The 26,205-nt window shown below is 56.3% G+C and overlaps 8 protein-coding genes and 1 non-coding gene across 9 annotated transcripts; 4 read left to right on the top strand and 5 right to left on the bottom strand.

The window, feature by feature from the left end:
• Window positions 1-93: 93 nt before the first annotated feature.
• On the top strand, window positions 94-1,422 carry MYCTH_2299655 (uncharacterized protein). Its single transcript, XM_003660823.1, has 2 exons — window positions 94-468; window positions 522-1,422. Exons 1-2 carry the CDS (start codon window positions 402-404, stop codon window positions 1,046-1,048), a joined length of 594 nt encoding a protein of 197 aa, XP_003660871.1. The 5' UTR covers window positions 94-401; the 3' UTR covers window positions 1,049-1,422.
• Window positions 1,423-1,644: 222 nt separating this feature from the next.
• Window positions 1,645-4,332, top strand: MYCTH_112850 (uncharacterized protein). The gene is made up of 3 exons (XM_003660822.1): window positions 1,645-2,700; window positions 2,753-3,889; window positions 3,954-4,332. Exons 1-3 carry the CDS (start codon window positions 1,797-1,799, stop codon window positions 4,130-4,132), a joined length of 2,220 nt encoding a protein of 739 aa, XP_003660870.1. The 5' UTR covers window positions 1,645-1,796; the 3' UTR covers window positions 4,133-4,332.
• A 102-nt stretch (window positions 4,333-4,434) lies between these two features.
• On the bottom strand, window positions 4,435-6,737 carry MYCTH_2314321 (uncharacterized protein). Its single transcript, XM_003660821.1, has 3 exons — window positions 6,150-6,737; window positions 5,995-6,054; window positions 4,435-5,785 (listed from the first exon to the last, which is right to left on the bottom strand). Exons 1-3 carry the CDS (start codon window positions 6,267-6,269, stop codon window positions 4,706-4,708), a joined length of 1,260 nt encoding a protein of 419 aa, XP_003660869.1. The 5' UTR covers window positions 6,270-6,737; the 3' UTR covers window positions 4,435-4,705.
• A 1,724-nt stretch (window positions 6,738-8,461) lies between these two features.
• Window positions 8,462-9,939, top strand: MYCTH_2299648 (uncharacterized protein; the record flags this gene model as incomplete). Its single annotated transcript, XM_003660820.1, has 3 exons — window positions 8,462-8,577; window positions 8,677-8,844; window positions 8,916-9,939. Coding segments are annotated over exons 2-3 (857 nt in total), but the record flags the coding sequence as incomplete, so codon positions are not given.
• Window positions 9,940-12,148, bottom strand: MYCTH_2299645 (uncharacterized protein). Its single transcript, XM_003660819.1, has 4 exons — window positions 11,825-12,148; window positions 11,691-11,744; window positions 10,546-11,621; window positions 9,940-10,487 (listed from the first exon to the last, which is right to left on the bottom strand). The coding sequence occupies exons 1-4, from the start codon at window positions 11,976-11,978 to the stop codon at window positions 10,155-10,157; spliced, it is 1,617 nt and encodes a 538-aa protein (XP_003660867.1). The 5' UTR covers window positions 11,979-12,148; the 3' UTR covers window positions 9,940-10,154.
• Window positions 12,149-12,553: 405 nt separating this feature from the next.
• On the bottom strand, window positions 12,554-14,189 carry MYCTH_2299642 (uncharacterized protein). The gene is made up of 3 exons (XM_003660818.1): window positions 13,969-14,189; window positions 13,162-13,871; window positions 12,554-13,106 (listed from the first exon to the last, which is right to left on the bottom strand). Exons 1-3 carry the CDS (start codon window positions 14,080-14,082, stop codon window positions 12,866-12,868), a joined length of 1,065 nt encoding a protein of 354 aa, XP_003660866.1. The 5' UTR covers window positions 14,083-14,189; the 3' UTR covers window positions 12,554-12,865.
• A 1,025-nt stretch (window positions 14,190-15,214) lies between these two features.
• Window positions 15,215-16,510, top strand: MYCTH_2045737 (uncharacterized protein; the record flags this gene model as incomplete). The annotated part of the gene is made up of 1 exon (XM_003660817.1): window positions 15,215-16,510. A coding segment is annotated over one exon (1,296 nt), but the record flags the coding sequence as incomplete, so codon positions are not given.
• A 361-nt stretch (window positions 16,511-16,871) lies between these two features.
• On the bottom strand, window positions 16,872-16,943 carry MYCTH_t20. Its single transcript has one exon. It is a non-coding gene; the product is annotated as a tRNA-Gly (tRNA).
• A 635-nt stretch (window positions 16,944-17,578) lies between these two features.
• On the bottom strand, window positions 17,579-24,431 carry MYCTH_2299639 (uncharacterized protein). Its single transcript, XM_003660816.1, has 4 exons — window positions 24,138-24,431; window positions 21,394-23,917; window positions 19,059-21,337; window positions 17,579-18,991 (listed from the first exon to the last, which is right to left on the bottom strand). Exons 1-4 carry the CDS (start codon window positions 24,330-24,332, stop codon window positions 17,774-17,776), a joined length of 6,216 nt encoding a protein of 2,071 aa, XP_003660864.1. The 5' UTR covers window positions 24,333-24,431; the 3' UTR covers window positions 17,579-17,773.
• Window positions 24,432-26,205: the final 1,774 nt, after the last annotated feature.

The following is a 26,205-nucleotide window of genomic DNA, read 5'->3' as shown; positions in this document are numbered from 1 at the left end:
ATGCAAGCATATGTTAGGGTAGCAGAGTGCTGGCACTGGTACCTTAGGTTGAGGAGAACAGGAGAAACGAGGATGCTTGTCTGCACCTGTGTAGGGAGTTTTGGCCAATCGGATTGCAGTGGATTCACCGAGACGCGGAGTGACGCCACTGCTTCGGGTTCTATCTTTTCACGTCGATATTCTCTCTCTGGCCTTTGCGACTCGCCTGGCAAACAGTGCTGCCGCAAAAGCTCCTCCAGCTCATGAGCGCGGAACTCGCCTTAAGCCGAAAATCCGAGATATTGTATCCCCTGTTGAGCCCGTAATTCGACACGGTGGCGAGCATCCTGTGGACAGAACGGGCGACTCGGTCGAGGGACGCCGCACCACGAAGTGCTTCAGACCCCTCGGGTCCCAGCGTCATGACCCAGCCTTCCTCCTTACCACCTCTAACCCCCCAGCTCTGCTTCTCGACGACCGCTCTTCGGGGTAGGGGCACCCTCACATGCTCCTGGGACCGGCATTGGCTGACTGTGCGGCAGACTTTCTCCGACTATCACGAAGTGCCGTTGACGACACTATCAATCAGAAATTGAATGCACTGGAGACGCCGGCTAAGGCAGGGTTCGACCCAACGTCAACGACTCGATTCGGTCCCCAACCGCTCTCGCACCAGATAGACGCAGCGGCGTGCAATGCGTTCAAGGACAAGGTGCTCTTCCCCTCGTGGCAAACCAGATCCGATGTCATAAGCTACTGCTCGTTGGTCGCCACGAGCCCGGATCCCGACGACCCAGAGAGAGCGCTGAGAGAAGCCGAGAACGAAAGGAATCGGGAGCGTGTTATTGATGAGAGATTAGATCCGTACTCGGCGCGCTACTTCCCGCGCGAGGCCCGAACCGAGCAGCTGGCTCATATTCTTCGGCAGGAAATGGGGGTAGAAAACATTGTGCGACGCAGGACCTGGGATGTGATCCAACGGAGATGTGGTGGCTCAACCGACATGGCTTGGGAGCAGGCCTTGGAGAGCTGGCGGGGGGCAAAGAATACTTCTCACGAAAGTCGCTGACACGTCTTGCATGCACCCCCGGTTCGGGTTTTGCTGATCGACCCTGGACCTGTACGTCACGGCGCAGCTACACGTATGTGGTTCAAAAAGGTCTCCGGTTCTCGAAACTCGCTTCGGCACTGGAAAAAATATACCGGGCATAGTAAGATATAATGTACAATAATCGCAACCTAGGTACTGCAGGACGCCCGGCCCTTTGCCCCTCTCCCCCGGTGTGCCAAGCCAGCCTGGAGCTCAACTTTCATGACGGATTCGGCGGCCAGGTTCATGGTGGGGCTGGCGACCGCCTTTGCTGCCAAGCGTGAAAGTACGTTCTCGGTGCCGCTTCCAATCTGCAAATTGCAAGCAACACCACATTGACTCAGCTGGTGCGCCGCGTGAGGGTTATCGGCAGTCGCCCAATTGTCCCCCGCAAAAGTAGACTCGCCGTTGGAACAAGGGCCGGAGCACCGAATCCACGTCGACTGGGCTCTGCGCCTGCATCTGTGCGGCAGCAAGCCTTTCCTTCCGAGCACGACCCACAACAAAACCTCAGCTTCCGTCTTCTCTTCCGACCATCCGCCAGATCAACTTCCACCTGCAGAGCGCCCGAGGTACTCTGCACCGCGCAACGACGGCTACCTTCCGCCAGATTCTCGTCTGATCGCCGTCGTGACCCCAGCGCTCCGTCGAGCTCCTGTGTCGATTGCTTGGTTTCGGCCTCAGGCTCCGTCACCTCCCACGCACAGAACCCCGCAATTCAGGCCCGATGCCGCAAACACTGAGCACGAGGGAGGCCAACCTCTTCCGTACGGTCATCCGTCACTATGAGGACAAGCAGTACAAGCGCGGCTTGAAGGCCGCCGAGCAGATTTTGAAGAAGAACCCGAAGCATGGAGACACGATGTCGATGAAGGCCCTCATCCTCAATGCTCAGGGCAAGACAGAGGAGGCTTTTGCCCTTGCCAAGGAGGCGCTGACCATTGATATGAAGTCGTACATTTGCTGGCACGTCTACGGCATCTTGTACCGCGCGAACAAGAACTTTGACGAGGCCATCAAGGCCTACAAGTTCGCCCTGAAGCTCGAGCCCGATTCCCACCAAATCCAGCGAGACCTGGCCGTGCTTCAGATCCAGATGCGCGACTACCCGGGCTACATCCAGAGCAGGCTCCTCATGCTCAAGTCGAGACCTCAGCTACGTCAGAATTGGACGGCCCTTGCCATCGCGTACCACCTGGATGGGAACCTCCAGCAGGCCGAGAACATTCTCACCACCTACGAGAAGTCCGTGACGACTGCTCCTTTGAGGACCGACCTCGAGAACTCGGAGGCGCTCCTGTACAAGAATTCAATCATTGCCGAGATGGGAGATTTTGAACGGGCCTTGGAACATTTGGAGACGGACTGCAAGAACTGCCTGGACCGATTAGCAGTGATGGAGCTTCGAGCGCGCTACCTAACACAACTTGGCCGAAAAGAGGAAGCCGCAAAAGCATACCGGGCTTTGTTGGATAGGAACGCCGAGCATCCGGACTACTACAAGGGCCTGGTTGACGCGTTGGGAACAGCGCCTGACGACGAGGTCGCCCGCAAGGCCGTGTATGACGAGTACGCCGCCAAAAACCCCCGCTGCGACGCTGCGAAGCGCCTTCCATTGGACTTCCTGTCTGGTAGGTCTGGAATCACTATCCTGGCGGGTGCCTTTGCTAACGTGCTCGCAAGGCGAACGCTTCCGCACAGCTGCCAAGGCGTACTTGACCCTGATGTTTGACAAGGGAGTCCCCTCGACCTTTGCTAACCTCAAACACTTGTACTCGGACCCCTTCAAGAAGGATACTTTGCCAGACTTAGCTGAGGAGTACTTGAGGGAGCGGAGTGGCACCACACATACGGATGGGCAAACGAACGGCGATAGCTCAAAGGGCGAAGGTGCAGCCCTGTACTTTTTGGCGCAGCACTACAACTATCACATGTCGCGCGATCTCTCTAGGGCCACCGAGTTTGTCGAGAAAGCTATTGAGCTGGATCCCCAAAATGTCGACTTCCACATGACCAAGGCCAGGATATTCAAGCACCAGGGTGAGATTGCAAAGGCCGCTGAAGCAATGGACTATGCTCGCTCTTTGGACACGAAAGACCGCTACATCAACTCCAAGGCTGCGAAGTACCAGCTGCGGAACAACGAAAACGAAAAGGCATTGGCCACTCTCGGCTTGTTCACTCGAGCTGAGACAGTTGGAGGTCCCCTGGCCGATTTGACAGACATGCAGTGTATCTGGTTCCTGACCGAGGACGGCGAGGCGTGGCAGCGGCGGGGCAATATTGGCCTCGCCCTCAAGCGCTACCACACCGTCTTTAACATTTTTGACGTCTGGCAAGAGGACCAATTCGACTTCCACAGCTTCTCCTTGCGCAAGGGCCAGATCCGGGCGTACATTGAGCTGATTCGTTGGGAAGACCGCCTCCGGGAGCACCCCTTTTACTTTCGGGCAGCGCTGGACGCCGTTAACCTCTACTTGTCGATGCATGACAAACCTCAGAATGGCACTAATGGTGCGGATGGTAGCCATTCGAACGGCGACGATACTGTTGAGAGGAAAAAGGCGGCCAAGAAAGCCAAGAAGGAGGCTCAGAAGGCCGAACGCGAGGCTGCCGAGAAGGCCGCCAAACAGGACCCAAATAAGAAGAGCGCGGACGGCGAGGAGGCAAAGAAGAAGGATGACGATCCAAACGGGCTGAAGCTAGCCGCCACGACGGATCCTCTCGGGGATGCCATGAAGTTCCTGTGGCACCTGCTCCAGTTTAGCCCTAAAAACATCGAGGGCCAGATTGCCGGTTTTGAGGTCTTCATCCGTAGGGGTAAGCTTCGCCTTTTGACCCTATTCCTTTCCTTGTGGGTGTGAGCTGACCGCTTGTTTGTTAGGCAAATACCTCTTGGCCCTGCGCTGTCTAAAGGCGGCACTTGCGATCAACAAGGACCACCCGAAGATTCTGGAGCAAGCGGTGAGGTTGCGAAAGGCCTTGGACGGCGCTATTGGCTCGCTGGCGCAAAAAGTAAAAGAAGTCATTGAGTCGGAGCTTGCTGCTGTGCCCGGGGCTTAGGTGTTCTCGTGGCTCGCATACAAGCTCTAGCCGCGAATTCAGGCAATCACGAGCTCTGTAACTTCGTGCAAGTTTGCCGCTGGTTTCTCGATGCAGAACGACGGGGATCGGGACAACGGGGTCATGGCATCATGCTGTCTTTAGGGAGTGTAAAACAACAATAAAAAAGGAGGCATCGCACAATCAAGACGGTGGACTCGACGGCCCGCGTGGACTTCATGTTTGATCGGCGTGTGATACTGTCTCGCTCTCTCTCACCTGCTGAGTCGTTACGCGGACTTCCCGAAGAGACAAGCAGTAATCTGGGGAGTTCGAACAGTAGCCCCGTTGGGGGATTTGAAAAGTTATGATGCCTAATGGTAGTAGTGGCCGCGATTGATGATGGTGCCCGATGTTGAATGAAGTTTGTCTCTGATGACACCTCTAGCTTGAGCCAGAGTGACCGAAAAGCCCAACTAGAGCCACTCCGACGCCACAAACGAAGATAAAACCCTTGCAAGCAACACTGTGTCCCAGCAATTCACGGTCCCCGCCACCATTAAGGAACTGACGCTGCTACCCATGTGTACCAAGTCATTGCACCTCCCGAACCACTTTATCTATAGCCGTTGCGACGTAGTCGACATTTTTCGAGTTCAGACCAGCCATGCTGATGCGCCCGTTTTTGGTCATGTAAATGTGGTAGTCGGACCGCAGCTTGAGCACCTGAGGCTCGGTAAGCCCCGTGAAGCTGAACATTCCGATCTGGTCCGTGATATGGTTCCACTGGCCAGGAGTGCCGAGTTCCTCGAGCTTGGCCCGGAGTCTCTTCCGCATGTCAATAATGCGGCCCGACATGGTGCGGAGGTTCTCCTGCCACTCGGCAAACAGCGCCGGGTCGTTCAGAACGATAGAGGCGATGCGGGCGCCGTAGATGGGGGGGTTGCTGATCTCCGAGCGCTGCAGAATGGCCAGCTGCGAGGCCACGCGCGTCGTGACACTGGCGGCATCGGCAGAGGGGGAAGCCACGTAGTGGAAGCAACCGGCGCGCTCGCCGTAGAGGCCGAAGTTTTTGGCAAAAGACTGGGCAATCACCAGCTCGAAGCCCTCCTCGACAAACAGCCTGATGGCGCTGGCGTCCCGGTCTAGGTCTCCCGAAGCGAAGCCCTGGTAAGCCGTGTCGAAGAAGGGGAAGTGTCTCTTGGCCTTCATCAGCAGGGCAATCTCGCGCCACTGCTCAGGGGTAGGGTCGACGCCGGTCGGGTTGTGCGCGCAGGCATGTAGGAGGATTATGCTCCCATCAGGGGCCTGCTCAAGCGCCGCCTTCATGCCATCGATATCTAGCCCCTTGGTGTTCTTGTTGAAGTACGGATAAGTGGCGATGGGCAGGCCGACATTCGTGAAGATCTGGTGGTGGTTCGCCCAGGTCGGGTTACTGACGTAGACGGTGCGGTTGGCGCCCTGAACTTTGTAGAATTTGGCGAGGAAGAGAGCGCCCAGGTGGACGGCACCGGTGCCAGAGATGGTTTGAACCGACGCGGTGCGCTTCTCGGCGATGGCCGGTGCGGACTGACCGAGCAGGAGTTCGGCGGCTTTGCTTGTTAGCGATGCGAGGCCGGCGATCGGAAGGTACTCGTGGTTGGCTTCCGGATCGTTGCGTAAAATCTCATCGGCCTAGTACGCCGGGGAAACTGTCAGCTCGCTGCTCGGCAGGGGGTGTGCGGGGGAGGGGCAATTGGGGGGATTGGCGGCGGGTAAATTGATCGAGGGGCAGGCAGCGTGGCTGCTGTCCAAGACGCGTCCCAAGCCGCCGGAACCGGTGGCAGACGGCGTTTCGGAATTGGGAAGTTGGGATTCCGTCAGCCTCGAAAAAATGCGCGCACCTTCTTGACCACTGGTAGAATCCAGGGTTTTGCGTTATCGTCACGATACGCGCCAATTCCCTGGGGGACGGGGCGTGTTAGCCTGCCTAAGCTTATCTGCGAGCCGGCTTGCAAACAGAGACAGCCCCTAGAGAGGAAAGGGGGTTTCGGCGTACCAGATCAACCTTGTTTGGACTGGAATCAGCCCTGTAAGCCCGCATCAGACCGAAGAGGGGGTCCTCGGGGGCCTGAGGTACGACCTCAGCGGGGAAGCTCGTTGTTGACGTCGGCGCCATGTGTTTTGCGATACTCTGGAGGCGGGAGAGAGGAGAGGAGGGTTGGAGAGTCGGCGATGAGGGAGATTTAGTGCGACGAGATGATTCGGACGCCATTTTTAGGTATGATGGCTGCGGCTTTTGACGACTGGCCTTTCTTCCGGTCTCGTACTTTCTTCCCACCCCCCGCACTGTGACCCTGTAACCGCTCCAGTGGCAGGACCGGCAGCTTAATCTTGTCCTCCGAACAGCCGACAGCGGACGGATGCGCCTAGAGTCTGACGCCTTGCCGTTGGTCCGTTAAGCCAAGCTCACACCCCTCGCTTCTTCTGCAGGTGCGAAATGCAGGGCAGCTGCGCGATTCATGAGCGAGAGCCGTCTGATTGTGGTGCGACGCCGCCGAGCACTTCCGAGTCCAGAACCGTGGCACGGCAAGGTCGTCACAGGATCATCAGTATGAGGGTACGCGAAATGAAAACAACGACGAATATCTCTCTTTGGGTATGCTGTACGGTTATCTAAGAAAACAAACAAGGAGAAAAAGGCCAGCCTGTTTGTATTTAAACAGAGATCCGGCTCTGAAGGTCAATCATCAAACCGTCAAGGTGCACGTGAAGCCGGAGCGCACCGAGCCACGCCGAGGCAAATGGGCACCCAAGGATCGCGTCGCACTGTGGAAAGCTGAGCCATCGGGCCATGTCTGGGGTAACTGGAGGTGTGGGACTCGGCTCCCATGCGCTGCGAAGATCCGTGCCACGGGTCAGAAGACAATTGCATTGGTTCGTTCCATTCCTCCGGACATGGTTCCTAGTGTACGAATTAATCAATTGACCATTGAGTTGCGTGATACCAGAGCCTCGGAGTTCTCCTGCGGTTCTTGCATCAGTCCATGTACGTACATACAATCGAGCCCGCCAAGGCAGGCTTGATGTAAAGCTACCGCCGAACCCTACTTTGTGTCTCGTTCCGTATCCCGGTATCTTCTCAACCAGTGTTGAGCCTTCGCGAAATCTAATCGTGGAACGACTCTGAAACAGGCCAGGGCCGGGGAGGAAGGGGGGGAAGGGGGGCAGGAATTCCGTTTGCTTCGTCCATGAAGCTGTCACCACTGCCTGTGGTTTTCTGACGAGCGGTACTCCGTAGTTACTCAGTGCCGGTCACGGAAATTGAGAACCAACCCGAGAAGCAACTTCAAGTCTTCATCTCGTACTCTATAGGCATAGATTAGCACAATCACCGGGGAGCCAGGCCTCCCTTGCGGTGTGGTTGCCAGAACACCCAAGAAGCTGCTTGAACTTTGCGGCTCTCCTTTCTTCCTACTCGGTATTTGCTGCTGACGAAATTCAAGTTCCATTCTCCCGACAATGGAACTGAATTTCGTCAGCACCAACCACCGAGTACATTCTCTGCGACCTGCATGTGAGACATCTTTGTCAAACCCTGGGAAGGCTGCTCTAATAAGTGAGCCACTACATACACTAGCGTGACTAGCTACACCTATTTCGGGGAAAACACATTTGACGTGGTACCTACTCCGTACCTAAGGTAGGTAATGTACGCACGCCTCGTGTCAAAAGGTCATTTTGGTGGTAAGTACGAAGATATATACCATTGTACGTCCGGATTACCACGCTAGGATGGATATTCCCTGGCATTGATGCTGTCAGGCACGGAAGTATTTGCTAACTGCTGATTGGACGTAACCAACTGGCGTTTGACGAAATTTCCTTGAGAACGACGCGCCTGGTTCGTTGCGCCTTACAGTACTCCGTACTGCTGTGACCGCCAAACGCCTTGTCCTCCCCCCACATACGCGCGCGCGGACGCATACCACACCAATACGGCTCGAGCCAGAAATCAGGGGAAGTTCAACATACAATTCAACACCCAATATCAGCCTACCACCTGTACGCGCGCATCGCGCGTATAGATAGCTATATACTTTAAGATACGTAGATTTAAACTATACCACCTGATTGATAATACGGGTAATACGCGTAGAGATATTGATAGTTAAAAAAAATACCTTCCTATTTGTTAGAAAAATGCCAAGAAATGCCAAGGAAAGACATTCAAAAGTCTAAAAAACTACATTTGATATCAATATCTCTATACGTATTACCCGCATTATCAATCGGGTGGTATAGTTCAAATCTACGTATCTTAAAGTATATAGCTATCTATACGCGCGATGCGCGCGTATAGGTGGTGGGCTGATATTGGGTACTGAAGCTTTTCGCTGGCTCTATCTGGCCGTCAAATTCCCCCGGGGGTGCGACCCCGCGCGCGCCCGACCTGAGGGGACAAGGCGTTTGGCGGCCACAGTGATGTGAGTAGAGCCACCCGCGCCCCACGTTGACCAGCGAGTTTTCTGCCGGGCGGACAGGATTTCAGTGAGGGCAAACGCAATCTTATCAGCCAGTTGCAGGAATCAGTCGGCGACCTGTCCAACACCTCAATTCTTTCCTCTTAGGAGGTGTCAAAGCCCTGAAACCGTCGACGGTTTGCGAATCCGGCACAAATATTTCGGGAGACGTAGGCAAAATGGCGTCGCAAGAACGCAGCATGCCCTTCATAAAGAACCTCGCCTCGAGCGGTTTGTTCCACCCCGCGAGCCCCCTCCTATGCCTGCAGTGAACGCTGACACCCGGTCAACCTCTCTTCCAGACCGCAAAATACGCACCTCAGCCCTCTCCTCTCTCCGAACTTTTCTCTCCGCCCGGCAAGTGGCATCCGCGCTCACTCCCATCGAGGTGCTCAAGTTGTGGAAGGGCCTGTTCTACGCGCTATGGATGTGCGACCGCGCCATTCCCCAGCAAAACCTATGCAACGAGCTAGCCGATCTCATCTACATCCTCCCGCGCGAGGCTGTCGAGACATGGTTGCGCGGGTTCTGGGCGACCATGGCGCGTGAGTGGACCGGGATCGATGTGCTGCGGATGGAGAAATTTCTTCTCCTCGTCAGGAGAGTAGTCGGAGCGGGGTTCAAGTGGATGAAGAAGGGGAGCGGGAATGAAGAAGGAAAGAAGAAAGGGAAAGGGAATAGTGTTTCCGATTGGGATGCGGGAAAGGTGGACGTGATAGTGGGACTGCTGGGTGAGTGGCCACTTGCCCTCGAGGAGGAGGCGAGGATAGAGCGGGCGACCGACGGGGACGGCAAGGATGCCAACATAACTCTGAAGATTCCGGTAGGAATGAGGCTGCACGTCCTCGATATCTGGGTTGATGAGGCGGAGAAGGCAGGACTGCTTGAGAACGATGACATGGAAGCGAAGCAGATCACCCAAAGGATCTCGGACCAGATCGATGCCCTCGAGGAAGCGACAACTAGTCCAGCTGTGCGCATCAGGTCCAAGGAGTCGCTGGCTGACGACCGTCTCATTGCCAGAAGGAGACCAGAACCAGACGCTCGATCGGGCGGGGACACAGGTAATGGCCAAGATGATGGTGCGGATTGGGACGGGTTTGATGACTAGGGAGGACAATGAGCTATTCAAAATCGTCGCATCTCGCAACCGGCCTTGCTTGTTCACCTCAAACCGCGGGCTGCCCAATGTGAGAGATACAAGGGTCCTACATCTGACATTCGCAATGCGGGAACAGGCACGGCCGGGATATATTGAATTCCAGCCAGATGCATTCGAAAACTTAATCGCGGCTTATGACGGGCGCCAGCCGTGTGCAGCTTGCCTCACCAATATCTCCGATCTTTCCAAGGGGGACACGGGAGACCATGTCCTGACGCTCAAGGGTACCGCGCCAGAGCTTTACGCGGCGCACCGGGGTGGTCAGATCCGGTGTCCATTGCTCGTAATAGGCAAGGATTACAGGCAAAGTTTCCTTTCAATCCACAGCACTTCCAGAAGCAATACGGCCGGATGCTGCCCGCTCGGGGTCACTATATAATTAATTGAGAGGACCCGGCGCTTCGAATGCGCCAGTCTTGGATAGGGTTAGGCCGAGACCTTGGTGAACCTCGGCCTGAAATGGCCCGAAGGGGATAGCCTCGCCGTCGATACTGATGTGGCCGGAATCCTGGTTGCGCGGGATGATGCGGTACGCCGAGACCTTGCGGTATGACACGAGCGGGTTGTCAAGGAAGCGACCAGATTCAACGTCTAGCTGCATGCTGACCGATTTGAAAAATGAAATGTCGCCATTTGTGGTTATTAGGTCTATAAGGCCGTCATTTGAAAGTGCCGCTGGGAAGAAATTGGCGTCCGGCGCCATGTAGGCCATCTGTACAACTCGTCAGCGAGGAAGTCATTGAGTTGCCGTCTTGAGGATCAATGCTCACATTACCACAGTAGAAGCTACCTAACTTCTCATGGGGGATAAGTTCCCACCCTTCAGGCAGCTTGTCCAAAGAGGTGCCGTATTTCAGGGGCGGAAGACCTAAGTCATCATCATTATGAAGCGGACTGGTGTTCGTAGGAAAGCCGCCACTCGGCTTGGCGCCGGCATCTTGCGACTCGGCGGGCTTGGGAGGCTCATTTCTTCTCTGCGTGATATGGTCTCGGTAGTGTCTCTTGATTTCCTCTTTGTCGTCAATTTCAACCTTGACAGCAATATCGCAAGGGTATGTCTTCTTCTGCAGGGCCAACATGAGGAAGCCGCAGGTGAACCGGGCGGCGCCCATCCATCGTAGGTGCTCGGTGCCCAGGTCGACCTCCGCAATCAAGCCCAGCGCCTGGCTGAGGAAGCTGATGGTGCGCTTGCCCCCATGAGTGATACTGACCAAGTCCAGCGGCGTCGGTACACCCTTAACAATGGCTAGCGCTGCCGCCCTCGGCCGGTGGGTGCCGTACAAGTTGCAGCTCATGGCGTTACCGGACCCGCAGGGAATATGACAAACGGCAATCTTGGACAGGGCGCGGCGGGCATCTGGGCGCTTGGCGAGCCCGTTGAACACTTCATGTGGCAGACCATCCCCTGAGCATGGAATGGCAATGTCGTAGTCATCGATGTTTAGGTCGCGAGCCAGGTCCACGGCCTCGCCGGAATAGGCAGTGCGTACGACCGTCATTGGCATGCGCGCAGCCTCGAAAATGGGCTTCACCTCCTTCTCCCAGATCTTGTCGGCGCCGCCGGGACCAGCATGCGGGTTCACCAGTACCCAGGCTCGCTTCTGGCGAACTGAACTGCCGTAAGCGCGGTCCAACAAGCGGTCAACCCAGGGCGCGACTTGGTCGCCCACTTCGGCGGGCGTCTGCTCGGCCACAAACTCCGGGATGGCGAACTTGGCATTGCGGACCTCGAGGCAGTCCGATTGTGTCTCGTCAGCATAATCGATCAGGAGCCACCTGCGGTCGCTGGTAATTTCAGCCCAAAGGATGTTGTAGTAAGGTATGCTGCCTGGTGTGCCATTGGCCCCTGGACACGGTGTTAGCAACGGCCATAGAGGCCGGGGAGGACTTCAACATTGAGCTTGGGGGCCCTCACCTAAGTTTCCGATACACGGCACGCATGAGCGACTGCGCTTAGTGGAGAGCTGGCCTGTGTGTAGAGGACAAGAGAAGAGCGCATTAGCTCGTGGTTGTTGCGCGCGCGCCCGTTTTGGTAAACAGATCACATACCGGACAAGAGCAACGCATCCCGGCCGAGCGTGAGCGTGACCCCTGGCGAGAGAACAAGAACCGGATCTCCTCCACTATGGATTGTGTCGATACCGGTTCCCGGGGTCTGCGGTTGGACCGGTAGAGCCGGGCCCGCAGGCGAGTTTTGGCCCATTGGTTGTTCGCAGTGTTGGCTGCAGCTAACGAGTGTTAACGCCCGAGGATTGCTAATTGCATGCGAGGCAACTGCATGTGACGGCGTAGTAACCCAAACTCCAAGCGGGCCAGGTGGACTGACTGATTCCCTTGGGTTTTCTGCTGGACTGAGGCCCGGTGTTGCAGGAGGAGGGGGAAAAACACTCCGGTTTGCTGACGGCAATTTTCGTGTAGAACTCAGGTACGGTAGGTACGAGATAGTCACCAATTCGGGAATGTTCGTCTCGGGGACGGATGTGACGGGACGGAGCGGGTACTTCGCGTGTGTTAGGGAGTGGAGGCACCCTGGCAGGTTCTGTAATGGACGTTGTTTTCCCTGTTAAGGAGCCCGCCCCCCCGGTCGTAGTTGGATCGCTCTCATGCAAGGGCGATACCGTGCGGGAACGGTCAGCGCTGCAGTCCAAACTCGCAAGCACTGCTGCTCCGAATAGGGCTGGCCAAGACCTCTGGCGTGGAAACCTGCCAAACTGGGATAAGCGAAACTTACAGGTTACGGTACCGTATCAAACAACATAGTGTATACTACGGACGTATTTCCGTATTGCGGGATTACATCGGATTTGGTGTGGGCCAAAGTTTATTCTTTTAATCCGAATATGCAGTTAAGCCAAACACAACCGCTTCTTCTGAAGCCGAGACGGACCGAGAGCGAAGTGAAAGCAAATTGGATTAGCCTTCAACGGCAAGCTGGAGCTGGAGCTTGAACGAGGACATAGTATAAGAGGAAATGATTCGAAACGGCTCACATCTCTCACCAGGCCACTGATGGTTCGTTCAAGATGGTTCAAGCCTCCCTTGTCGCTACAATCAAAGCTCTTGCGGAACTTCACGACAACGGGGTGGGCCCTAAACAATCAGATCCCACAAGATTAGTGCTGTGCAAAGTCCGGCAGCAGCAAAGAAAGTGTATCGTGCCGGGCTGGCTTTCCCGGCGCTCTTTTTGAGTTCCTTGTTCCCTTTGCTGATGTCCTCGGTGGTCTCGAACGAATCGGCAACCAACTGGTCGATGTGGGCGGACTGTGTGGTGAGATTGTTGACCAGCATATTCTGAAGCTCGGCAATTTCCATGAGCGACCTCTCGGCCGTCCTGTCTGCTGAGTTAGAGCCCATGGGCAAAGAACCCGCCAAGTATTCGAACTGACCTGACTTTGTCCAGGGTGTTTTCAAGGTGCTTGAGCATGTCCTGGTTGCCCTTCTCGAAAAGCTGTCTCTGTTCATCCGTAAGGCTTTGTACCGGCGGCTTCTTCCGCTCCTCCTCTTCCTGTGCGGACAAATTCGCGCTATTGAGAATAGCGGGAGCTGGAGGTTTTGGAACACTGCGATTCCCGGTGTCATATGATACCGTGGACGTAGCTGAGCCCCTAGCCTTGGCCAGAACACTCCGGTTCTTTTCCATTTCCCTCGTCAGGCGGGTCTCCATCATGCGCTGTTGTGTCCGCGCAGTCTCCTGCAACTTCGTCCACAGGTACCAAATCACACCTTCTCGGTGGGCTCCGAGCTGGCGAGCAGCAGCCTCGAGGGCTGCCTGTTCGCTACGAGCACTGTCACCGGACGCCCAGGATCCTAGCACGCTCAGTCCACGAGACAAGCGCTTCCGGAGTAGCGCAGCCTCGGTATTCTGCCGCAGCTGCTCGGCATCCTCAAGAGCGCGGATGCGGGCATTGAGATCGCGGAGTGTCATCTTTGCATTCGCATCAATCTCCTCGCGGTCGCGGTCCGTGAGCTGGACATGTTGGGGAGGCGCAGAGCGGGATGGTGCGGAGCGGAGATGTGTTTTGCGCGGAGGAGCAGTTGAGAGGTACGCCTGGCGCAGGTTGCGCAGCTCGGAATGCAGACGAGCAATGAGAGAATTCTGGAAGTGGTGCAAGAGGTCAGAAAAGCGCTGTTACAACGTTGAAAGCTGGGAGCTGGGAGGGCTTGGGGCTTGAGAAGTCGGGTGCAGCCCGTACTATCCGATACGCTTCCTTCAAGAACTCGTCGGCCGTGTCAAGACTGAACGATTTTGTCGGTGGCGCCTCATGGCCCTCGAGTAGGGAGTTGAACGCCGTTGTCAGGTTAGCCATGATGGCACCATCGTCTGGTGTTCACTTAGGTCCGTCTGTCTGCACCTTGCTACTTTGTGGACGTGTTCCGCTTGCTGATTGATGACGGAACCTGTTCGCATCTCTTGGCGTGGCTGATGGATTGGGTCCCGCGTGGCGGCGGCGGCCTGTGTGGCAAGCAGCTCGCATGGCTGGTGAGAAACGCTGACCCCACACTCCCACGGCGGACCCCTGTCCGAACCTTGACACCGCTTCGCACCGCTCCTCCAAGAAATCAATCCCTCGCCGCCAGCCGCCGATGGCACCATCTCCATAATGAGCAGCTTCTGCCAACCATTCGGTCTCCAGGTAAAATATCGCCCTCTTCCTCGATATGGCTGGGTTACCCCTCCATTGTGTACTCACAATGTACGGTTTTATCCCACGCTTCGTAAATCGCCACTACTCCATCGTGTTGCGGCGGCAACCCGGCTCAGTGGCTTCCCAATTCAGGGCAGGTGGGTGCCCGTCTTGCCGACGTCAAGGATCGCTTTCGGTATCGGCCCCGGCCGTTGGTTATCCATGTACTCTAGTCCGCTTGCATTCCTTCTGCATCTCGGGGCCGATACCGCAATGCCGCGCCATGCCGACATTGTCAGTGCGAATCGTGAAATGTCCCCGGCCACTATGGACCTGCCTGGTTCCCTTGAGGTCCCGCTTATTCCCCACGTCGCTCGCGCTTTGCTCGGGAATAAAAGAACTTCTCAGCTCTGGGTTTATCTTGCGTGGCACCGGGCGTGATGCAACTTCGCCCGGTTTAGTTCCGCCGATATGCAAATGCAGGTGGTTCTTCGTTGGTCCTCCAGGCCGGCTAAGCTCCTGATGGTCCAAACTGCGGCCCCGTCCTGGTTGTTCTCTTCCTCCGCCTTCTGCGCTGGCCTTTTGCTCTGTATATGCCCGTTTCCGGGGAAGAGGGTGTAAAAAAAGGACGCAGCCCCAGGGCGATCTCGTGTCGCTCATGGATCCTCGCGAAGATCTTGCGCGAGCAACTGCCAAGGCTGGTGATGGCGAGCTAAGACTCAGTCGCCATGAGGCGCCCCCGTCCCATGGTGATGGGACCACGAGTCCGGACCCCGTCGAAGAAGAAGAAGGGCCACCCAACGGCAGGCCCGGCCCTGATCCCGAGTCGCTTCACCCGGTCTCGAGCGGCCCGGCCTACAGCGTCTTCCCGAGAGCTACCAAGAGATGGATCATCGCCATGGCCGCATGCGCGAGCTTCGTCTCGCCCATGACAGCCAATATCTACTTCCCGGCCCTGAACCCGATCGCGAACGATCTCGGCGTGTCGGTCAACCTTATCAACTTGACCCTGACGACGTACATGGTCTTCCAGGCAATCTCTCCCACGATTGTCGGCGATTTGGGCGACATGGCCGGAAGAAGGCCCGCCTTTGCCGTATCCTTCGCCATATACATTCTTGCCAACCTTGGCCTTGCCCTCCAGAAACACTACGCGGCTCTGTTGGTGTTGCGCATGCTCCAGAGCGCCGGGAGCAGCGGGACTCTGTCGCTATGCTTCGCCGTGGTGGCCGACGTCGCCGTCAGCGCCGAAAGGGGCAAGTACATGGGCTTTGTCGGGGCGGGCATCAATATCGGACCTGCCCTCAGCCCCGTCCTCGGCGGTATCTTGACGCAATACCTGGGCTGGAGAGCCATCTTCTGGTTCTGCCTCATCTACGCCTCGGTGTGGCTTATACCCTACCTCCTGGCGGTACCCGAGACGTGCAGAAAGGTAGTGGGGAACGGTTCGGTGCCGGCCCAGGGCTGGAACATGACCGCCGTCGACTATTTCAGCCGCCGCCGCCGCCGCTCGGAGGATGCCGGCGCTCCCGCCGGCAGCCTCAAGCGCGAGTTACGATTTCCTAATCCCGTCAATGCCCTGAGAGTGGTCTTCGAGAAGGATCTTGCCCTCTTGCTCTTCTACAACACCATGATTTACCTGGTGTTTATTCTCATCGCAGCTACCGTGTCGACAGAGTTTGCAGATATCTACCATCTCACGGACCTCCAGATCGGACTCTGCTATCTGCCCTACGGCCTGGGGTGCTGCCTCGCTGCCATCTTGCAGGGGTATGTTCTCGACGCCAACTACCGCCGGATAGCCCGCAGCATCGGGTTTACCATCGACTACAAGCGGGGCGATGATCTGCGGAACTTTCCCATCGAGAAGGCTCGGATTCTACCCGTGTACCCAATCTTGTCCGCTGGCGTCGCAGCAGTCATTTCTTATGGATGGGTTCTGCAAGCCGAGACCAACCTAGCCGGTCCGCTGGTGCTGCTGTTCGTCGTCGGTCTCTGCGTCACAGGGTCCTTCTCCATTCTCAACACGCTCATAGTAGATCTGTATCCGGAGGCTCCGGCAACGGCCGTGGCCGCAAACAACCTGGTGCGATGCCTCTTCGGTGCCGCTGGCACGGCCTTCATCGAGTCTATGCTCGGGGCACTGGGCAGGGGTTGGACCTACACTTTCTGGGCTCTTATCCTCGTCGTGTTCTCGCCTATATTGTGGGTGTTGACTGCGAGAGGGCCTCACTGGCGGGAAGCGAGGCGAGTCCGGAAGCTCAGGGACAAGGAAAAGGGGGCCGTTGCTAGTCCCAACGAGTCTAGGTAACGTCTCAAGTGGAAGAAAAATTTGGCTTTCTTTCCTCCTTTCCTGGTGTTGTGTGCCACAAGACTCTCCTTGGTGTTAGGAAGTGTATGGTCAATCATGGAAGGTGGGAGAGTCCTAAAAAAAAAAAAAGGGACCCAGCAGCCACCATTGGGGTTGAAGTTGCTGGAGCCGGGATTTGCACCCGAGTCTTCGCCTTGGAAGGGCGACGAGTTAACTACTACTCTACTCCAGCTTACCGCTACACCACGGCCGACTCCCCGTGTGGTCAAGCTGTTGGGACTTAAGGTAAACAAATAAGGTAGCCATAGAGCTGCAATTTGTGGATATAGTGCTCAGAGGGCACCGGAAGGTGCACTATGGGATAAAAGCCAACCCGGGTGACTGGGTTCCTGGGTCATTGCATGGACGTTATCCGGAGCGACTGGGGACACTTCATTATTTCCATATCGGGAGCTGCTGGATTCCCCGATGAATAGCCCTAGAGTCAACACATGTCTCAAAAAAGGACCCATCATGGCATCGACTGTGGGTTCTAGTCAAATTTGCGAGAGATCGGCACCAAAGACTAGGCTGTTTGCGAAGGGAACCTGGAGCGAGGAGGAACGAACAAGAACAGAGAGATAAACACCAGTTAATTGTCTCTTAGTGTGCTCAAAGGCACCGATAGCACTGAAGCATGATTAGATCTAGTGTGCTGGTCAGGATAGAACAATGCCCGCTAAAGGCAGACAGTGCCGTCTCGAAACCCTAGTGTGAGTCGAGGGACGGCCAGCCAAGCGTCATCGCGATAACCATGGACTACTGCGCAAGGGAGAGAGAATTAAAAAAAAAAAAAAGAAAGAAAGAAAGAAAGAAAAGGACATGACAATTCCAAACCGATGGTATCCTTCACTACTCATGCGTGCGAGACTTCCTTCGACATCTTCCTCGACATGAAAATGATCAAGGGGCACAAAGAACTCCCAGATACTCAACATCAGCATCGCACGCCAGATGGCGTATTTCATTCAACATTGGATATCAGACATCACTCGTATCTCCGTATCTCATCGCAGTCATCACTCATCCGCCCCCCGTCAACCTCTTCCACCACGAGCTTCTGGGGGTGGTATCCAGAAACATTGAGGAATTCCGTCGGCTATCCCGCCGGCCATCACTCCCATCTGAGCCGGTGCGCCGCTCTCTCTCTCTATATTTTTCCCGCAGCCTCTCACGCTCCTTCTTACGCTCCCTCTCACGCTCCCTCTCACGCTCCCTCTCACGCTCCCTCTCCTCGCGGCGTTTCCTGCGTCGCCTCTCCTCATCATACTCTTCCGGTGTCATACCGGCAGCCTCAGCATAATTGGCTCGACGCTTAGCCCTGCGCGCTTCTTGGCGGCCCTCTTCGTCATCTTCAAGGGCCACAATCTCGGGCATCGGGGGTTTAATTACGCCCTCGCCGTGTTCCGGAGGTGGCGGTGCGTCGGAGTGTTCTTTGACCCAGGATGACGTTCCCGAGTGAGGCCAGGAACCACCTGTAGTCTCACGGGATGTCCTGGGGTAGACGTGGTCACCAGCCATCTCGGGCCTTCGCCGAGATGATCGGTCTTCTCGCTCCCTGGCTTCCTTGGCTGCGCGCCGGGCTTCTCTACGAAGGCGACGCTCCTCGTCCTCTTCGCGACCGGATTCCTCCGGCTGGTAGCTGCGGCGTCGTTCATGGTGCCTGGCAGCACGGCGGGCGTCAGCCTCGACTTCTGCCGCATCCATCTCGGCGCGCCGCCGGCGGCGTTCAGCGCGTTCGGCTTCTTTCAGCTCGGCAGCATAACGCTCAGCCTCTTCCCGTGCGCGCTGAGCCCGTCGATCGGCCCGACGAGCCTCCTTTTCTTCCTGTCGACGCGCCTCTTCCTCCTGCTCCTGTCTCCTGCGCCGCTCGCGACGCGCCTCATCCTTGGCGCGGCGTGCTTCCTCGGCGGCTTGTTCCGCAGCGGCCCGTTCTGCAGCCTCCCTTTCAGCCCGACGTGCGCGGCGGGCGGCGCGGCGAGCTTCCCGCTCAGCGTCAGTCTCCTCGCCTCGTCTGCCTCCTTCTTCGTCCGTGGTCGGATAGGTGCCCCGGCGACGAGGCTCGGAGCGCGGCTCTAGGCGCGAATCAGCCTTGTCTCCCTTGGACGTAAAGACACCCCCGAATAACGAACTGAAGGCCGATGGTTTTTTGCTGGTCGAGCTGGAGCGTTTTAGCGGGGGGCGCGAGGGTGTCGCATCAGCTACATCGACCACGACGATATCGTCGTCTCGCGAGTATTGCTGGATCGACTGTCTTAGCGTTTTCTTGTGGAAACAGGTTTTGGAACAATGCGAGAACTCGACCTACCCTGTGCTTCCTGCGCCGCTCAGATCTTTCGGGATCAAGCGTAGCATCGGCGGCCCCAACCATCACAATGTCGTCGCCGTCATCCTTCCTGCTCCGCCTGCTACCAGACCTTGAGAGGCCCAAGCCGGCCCCGACGAGGCCAGGACCGAAACCCAGGACCTTGGCCGCCTTGGCCGACATGTCTTCGGGAGGAGGGCTCATCAGACCACTAGTCATATCAATCGAGTGCCGGCGCGAGCTCGACTTGCTAGCGCCATGACGCTTTTCGCGGGTCGAGGCCGACCGTGAGAGGGGTGGAGTGCTTGCGAAGACGCTGGCAAATCGCGCCGGAGTCTCTTTAGACTTTGGCTTATCTGTGCCCTCCGAGCCAGAGCCTCTTGACGAAGGCTTTTCTGTTTTCTTGACCTTTTCTGTCGTCGAAGAGGTCTTTTTCCTTGTGCTGGTTTCTTTCTCTGGCTTGGATCTCGATGAGGGCTTCTTAGGCTCCTTACTCGGGGTCGTTGTCCATGTACCCCATGACGCCGAGCCCTCGCGGTTAACCCTAGGTCTCTCCTTCCTCGACGAGCGGACTGCGGCCGGTGTCATCATTGGGGGGGCATCAGGAACCGCGGGCGGCGGGGGAGGGACCGGAGGTGGGGGTTGGACGTCAATAACTTCCGGAGAACCCTTAATCTTCTTCGTTTTCTCGGCTTTCTTTGGCGGCGACATGTCAACAACCTCAACTATCTCATCGTCGTCGCCGTGACCGGGGTCGCTGTTGTGGGGTTCCTCTTCGCTAAGCGGGAAGCTGCCGGGCAAGCCGGAGTGAGGAGGAGGAGCAGAAGAGAACTTGTCGATGTTAATGACCTGTTCCTTGTTTTTGCTCCTCCCGCTGCTCTTTTTGGAGCTCTTTGTCTTCTTGTCCTCCAGCACCTCGACGGGCTCCGCGACAGGGGCCGGTGCAGGCGGGGGCGGGGGCGGCGGAGGTGGGAGCGCCTCAGATGGTGCGTCGTTGTCCGGTTCGTCGTCAACCACCTGAAAGGCGCGCAGACGGTCGGCGATCTTGCCGCTCACGGCCTTCTTCGATTTCACAGGCCTGACCGGCTCGGTGTCACCCCCTCCCTCGGTGGTGACAGTGTCGATTGCGCCGGGAGAGGTAACTTCCTTGGAGGTTGATGACTCAGCATGCGCAATTTCCGGAACCGCTGCCTGGTGAGGGGTATCCTGTGCCTCGGGAAGCCATGAGTCGAGCCGTGACTTCTTAGCGGTTGACTTCTTGGCAGCCCCCCAAAAGCTGAAGGGGTCAGCAGCAGCAGCAGCAGCAGCGGCAGCAGCAGGAGGAGGAGGAGGAGGAGGAGGCACTCCCTCCGAGATTGACCCCTTCTCTTCCTCCTCCCCTTTTGGTTTTTCGGCGAGCAATTCTTCGACCTGTTCTGGTGTAAGCTCGATATCTTTGAACTCGTCGTCCTCGGTAGCCTGAGTATCTTCTTTCTCCTTTTCCTTCTCCTTCTCCTTCTCTTTCCCTTTTCCTTTCTCGTTTTCCTTCTCTTTACCTTTGTCCTTGTCCTTCTTTTTCTTCTCTTTCTCCTTCTCTTTCTCCTTCTCTTTCTCCTTCTCTTTCTCCTTCTCCTTCTCCTTCTCCTTCTCCTTCTCCTTCTCCTTCTCCTTGGTCTTCGACTTCTTCGACTTCTTCCCAGACGACGCTGCCTCCGCTGCTGCTGCCTCCGCTGCTGCTGCCTCCGCTGCTGCTGCCTCCGCTGCTGCCTCAGCCTCCTGACGCTCCCTCTCCGCAGCCTCTTCAGCTTCGCGTGCAGCCCTCTCCTCAGCTTCCTTGGCAGCCAATTCCTCCTCCTCTTTTCTCTGTCTTTCCCGTTCCGCCTGCTCGGCTTCGCGTGCAGCCCTCTCCTCAGCCTCCTTAGCAGCCAATTCCTCCTCCTCTTTTCTCTGTCGTTCCTGTTCCGCCTGCTTGGCTTCGTATGCAGCCCTCTCCTCAGCCTCCTTAGCAGCCAATTCCTCCTCCTCCTTTTTCTGTCTTTCCTGTTCCGCCTGCTCGGCCTCGCGTGCAGCTTTAATGTCGGCTCTCCTCTTTATACTTGCTGTTAACCGGTCGAGCTTCTCTTGATCGCTCTTATTCAGCTTCTTTTTCTTTGAGCTAGCTTTCTTGGCCTTGAGAGCTGCCAATTCTTCCTCCTCCTTGGCTGCTTCAGTTTCCTCGGCGTCCCTGGCTGCTTGCTCCTCGGCTTCTTTCGGTTGTCGCTCCTCTTCGTCTATACGAGCTTGCTCCTCGGCTTCTTGACTCTCTGGGTTACTTTGGTTTAGCTTGATGCGACAGATGCTAGGCCACTTGGTGACTTACGTTTCTTATCCCATTCTTCCCAGTTATCCTCCCCTGTAGCCAGTTCATTGTTCGGCTTCTCCCCATCGTCGCCCTTCGTCTTGTCAATTCCTGTGCTCCAGGAACTGAAAAAGTCATTGTTCTTCAAATCCGCCGGCTTGTCGAGGTCGATGAGGTCCTTGTCATTCCCCCCTGGCGCTTGCGCTGCCTCGCCATTCTTTTTGCCTTCCTCGGAGCCGCCTAGCGAATTGAGAGAGTCATCCCCTGGTGTCGACTCAGGCTCAGGTTCGAGTTCCGCAACCTTGTCTTTCCCCTTCTTCTTCTTCTTTTTGTCACTTCTTGAGGTGGAAAGACCCCAGACATCGTCCTCAACATCAGGCTGAGGCCCAGGCTCTGGCTCCGGACCCTTGACAGGCTCGGGCTGCGGCTCCTCGAGCTGTCCTTTCTTGTTTTTCTTTTTCTTCTCCTTCTTCGAACTACCAAGCACCCCCCAGAAATCGTTGTCATCCTTCGTCCCTGGCTCGGGTACGGACTCGGGTTCTGGTTCAGCGGCTGGCTCCGGCTCCGGTTCTGGTGCAGGTTCAACCTCAGGTTCGGGTTCGTCCTTCTTGCCCTTCTTCTTCTTCTTTTCCTTCTTTGATGTGCTAGCCCCCCAGCTATCTTCTTCCTTTTTCTCCTGTTCCGGTATGGGCTCGGGAGACGATTCAGGTACAGGCTCCGGTTCCGGTTCCGGTTCCGGTTCCGGTTTGGGCTCAGGCTCAGGCTCTGTTTCCACGGGTTTAGGTGGGTCAACATCTACACCAGCAGTCTTCCCCTTCTTCTTCTTCTTGTCTTTCTTAGAGGTGGTGAAGTTCCAGATATCCTCCTCTTTCTTCTCCGGTTCAGGCTCTGGCTCCGGAACCTTGACAGGCTCAGGTTCGGCTGCCGGAGTTTTGCTCTTCTTTTCCTTTTTGCTGCCGAAACTGCCCCAGAAATCGTCTTCGTTCTTTGACAGTGCAGACTCAGGCGCAGACTCGGGCTCTGGAGTGGGTTCTGGCTCCGGATCCTGGAGAGAGCTGTCAGTGACCGGATTCTTACCTTTCTTTTTCTTGTTCTTAGTGACCGTGACAGAATCCCAGCCCCAAGCACCGTCTGCATTGTGATCTGCGGTCGTTTCAGGATCTGCTGGAGGATCCGGCACGGGCTCAGGCTCTGGATTCGCAGGCTTTGTCTCATCGACAGTGCTTTTCGTCTTCTTCTTGGCACCCCAAAAGTCCCATGCATCACCTGACGCCTTGGGCTCCTCGACCTTCGTTTCCTCGACAATAGCCCCTTTCTTCTTCTTGCCCTTCTTGGTCGATATGGCAAAGCCGTCGTCGTCTGGCTGGGCTGGCGAATCTGGAGCTGGGGCAGGGGGTTCGGGGGCCGGTTCTGCCTCTGGCTCTGGGTCCCCCCAAAGGCTGGTCTTCTTCTTCTTCTTTGTCTTCGCTGCCGCCATCGAAAAGCCAGCGTCAGCAGCCTCGTATTCAGCGGGTTTTGCATCTTTCTCGAGTCCGTCTGCCTCGTCACCGAGACCAAAAGAAAACCCGAGGCTGGCCGTGGCTTTGCTGACTTTGGCGGCCCAGGGATTCTCATCAATTGCCTCTTTTGATTTATTGGCCAATGAAAGTTTTGAGCCCCAGCTAGAAGCCCAGCTAGCAGCCGTGCCCCATGCACCAAAAGCTAATGGGCTTTTGGTTCCCTTCTCCGTAGGTTTAACTGGAGGGTCTGGAGCCGGGTTATCATCCAACTTGACTTCCTGGAAAGAATCGAAGCCACCGGATCCAGAGTCCACGGTAGGCAGGCCGGAATCGTTTGCTTTGTCTCCGGCCGCGGGAGCAGTGTCGGCAGCAGATCCAGCTTTAGCCTTCTTCTTCTTTTTGTTGCTGCTGAACGTGAAGGCCGCCCAGTCATCAACGGGCTCAGCATCCTCCTTCTTCTCCTCTGTCTCCTCCCCATTCTTCTCCTCTTTCTTCTCCTCATTCTTCTCCTCTTTCACCTCTTCTCCCTGCTCCTCTTTTGCGTCCTCTTTCTTATCATCACCCTTCTTGCCGTCCTCTCCGCCATCTCCGTCGCCGGCACCGCCAGCATCACCACCTGGAGAATCGCCGCCGGCATCCCCGTTATTCGTGTCACCGGCGTCCTCGGGTTTCTTGGCGTTGTCATCTGCTTGGTCGTTGTTGGCGTTGTTGTTGGTTTTTGCTGAGGCATTGTTCTTCTTCTTCTTTTTGGCGGCCTGCCGGAAACCCTTCTCAGATGTGAAGTCAATCTGTGGGCTGGTCGTGGGATCGCTGAAAAGATCGTCTTTTGGACGTCTCGGGTTTGAGCTAAGCGGTACATGCCTTGGAGTTGCTGCCGAAAGCGTCCTGGTCGGGTACTGGCGCCTTCGAACGAATGTACCGCTATCCGTCGGGTCAGGAAGACCAGAAGTGGGCGAGTCGAGACCCTGCTCGGACGGAAGAAGACGAGTCCATCTCGGGGAGATGTCTGGGAGGGTCAGGGGTCCATGAAAGAGAGGTTGTGTCGCCTGTGGTCAGCCTGTCAGTAGTTGCGAGTGTGAGGCTTCCAGATTCCCTCTGGTTCTTTGTGCTCAACGTGATCCTAGTCACCCAGATACCTTCCACATGGCACCAAAATATGATCAGAGGCAGGGCTCGTCTCCGGAAGAACCCGTGTTCTCATGGGCGTTTGCTGGCTCAAGACGCTGAGGAACAGACATGCTTGAAATACGAATTCCCGATCCTTACCTTGGAAGTGGCACATAGCTCTATCCACAATTGCGAAATAAAGCTCAGTTGAGAGACCAGGCTGGCCCCAGCCGAGAACTGTTCGACGCGTCCATTCGACCGAATCGTCTTTGGTGAGAGCCCGGTTCCTGGAAAACCATGGATGGAGCGGCCCGGCCAGGTATCAAGCAGGTTCAAGACCTCAGCCGTGGCCATTGTGACAATCGAACGACTTGATACTAGGGCCGGTCACCTCTTCTCAAAGACATGTGGTGCTGCGGTGTTCTGGCGGTCAGTCGAGGGCCGATAGATTCGAATCAGGAGTGCGATGGATCTGCATGTGAAGCACAGCCTTGATGATGAGCGGATTCGAGACAAACCGTTCTCCGGAGCCGCAGGCTGTTCGCCTCCTGAATGATTGGCCACGCTCGCAGATTGAATATCAGGCTTGGGATGCTGCAGTTCTCAGGAATTTCTCCCAAGGCCCTTAGACCGCTTCATCAGAGTGTGCGCCTTCGCGGGTGCAATGCCCCCCTTGCTGCTGTGAAGGGAAAAAAAGGGATTCGTCGCCCGCAGCAGAGGGCTGTGTGTCTGGGGACCAATGGTTGAGAGCGATCTGGCAAAACGCGTGCCGAGAGGATGGGGATTGGTGTCTTGTTCCAAGGCTGGCTGTGTCGTGCCACCACACTGCCGATAGGATAGGTCCTGGTAGAATCGGTTGCGCGCTTGCCTTGGGAGGCTGGGACGGGCAGAGGGACCAACAAACCAAATGAACAGAGAAAGAGAGGGGGGGGGGGGGAGACAAGAAATGAGGGGGTAAGAGTCAAAAAACAAGAGGAAAGACTGCTCCGTGAGTGGCCGGGAGCAGCCCGATCATCAAACAATAAGGCGGAGTTCACCTAACGAGGCCTTCATGCACGGCCGAGAGAACCCTGCCGTACACGCCACTCCCTGGGTCCTGCAAGCTTCAACGGCCAGCAGCAACGGGTTTGGAAGCGCTGCAGGGTTCCCGACGTTACAGCACGATGCAAATACTTCAGTGTAATGGCGAAGTATCTAGTTCGTCGTGTGGTTGTTTTGGATATGGGACCAGATGAGTGACAGCCAGGGAATCCTTCCGTCTGAGCTCAGAAGCCAGCCTTCCCTCTGCTCTTTCTCCTCATCCCATCCCTGCCAACATCCCACCTTCGTGTACTTTCGAGACTAACGTCTACCAGCAGTGTCATGTGGGGTAAATACCGACCGAGCTTGCTTCCCTGTCACCAATCTTCGGCGGGGCAATCTTTTGCGGATGGCTGGGCGCAGGGGTTTCCATTGGCTAGCGCGGGCCAGGATGTGTGGGGATCTCAGAGTTTCGGGTTGGGATGGCCAACTTGTCGCACACCTGATGGGGACCGTAACTTATTTGTAGATTCGACGAGTGCCTCGTCATCGTGCACGGATAAACTAGTTCTCTCACTTTCGAGACAGAGGTACCTCGGAGCGTGCTGCAGGCATGTCTGTACGACAAGCTATTTTCCCTCGTCTCAACGGCTTTTAGTGGGACAGACGGTGATTGATGAACGAGAGTACTCTCTTACCGGAACTCCTTTCCATATCTTGGCGTAGATTACACTGGACCAGCCTTGACGGCGCAGCACCCAACAGCCAGTGCGCTGCGACGATGTGCCGCCCGTTCAGACGACACTCCCCAAGGAAGTGTGTTGCGCCACGAGAAGGGAACATCGGGGAGATAACGATACCGGTGTCCAAAGAGGGGGGGGAAGTATTCACTCACCATTGCGGAGGTCCCAAATCTCGCGCCTGAACGTTCCTCTAAGGCAAGGCTGGTGCGTTTCTAGACCTTGAAAGGGCTGAAACGACGAGAGTGGTTACTCAAGCTCGGCGAGGTCAAGGCAGTAGTGACGCTTTACCGTAGCCTCGGTAGCTCCCCAAGGCAAGCATTCTGACCCATGCGTTGTGCTCAGGTCTCGCCTGATTTCGCTGCCATCTCTCATCTAGCGTGTAGCTATGCCGTGCGTCTCGGCCACAAAATATCATCTGCAGCCCGATCTCAAGCTGCAGGACACGCGACCGCTTCCACGAATCG

The sequence above is a fragment of the Thermothelomyces thermophilus genome, chromosome 1 (genome assembly GCF_000226095.1).
Source record: "Thermothelomyces thermophilus ATCC 42464 chromosome 1, complete sequence".
NCBI classification, from domain to species: Eukaryota; Fungi; Ascomycota; class Sordariomycetes; order Sordariales; family Chaetomiaceae; genus Thermothelomyces; species Thermothelomyces thermophilus.
This window is presented reverse-complemented; position numbering and strand designations above follow the sequence as displayed.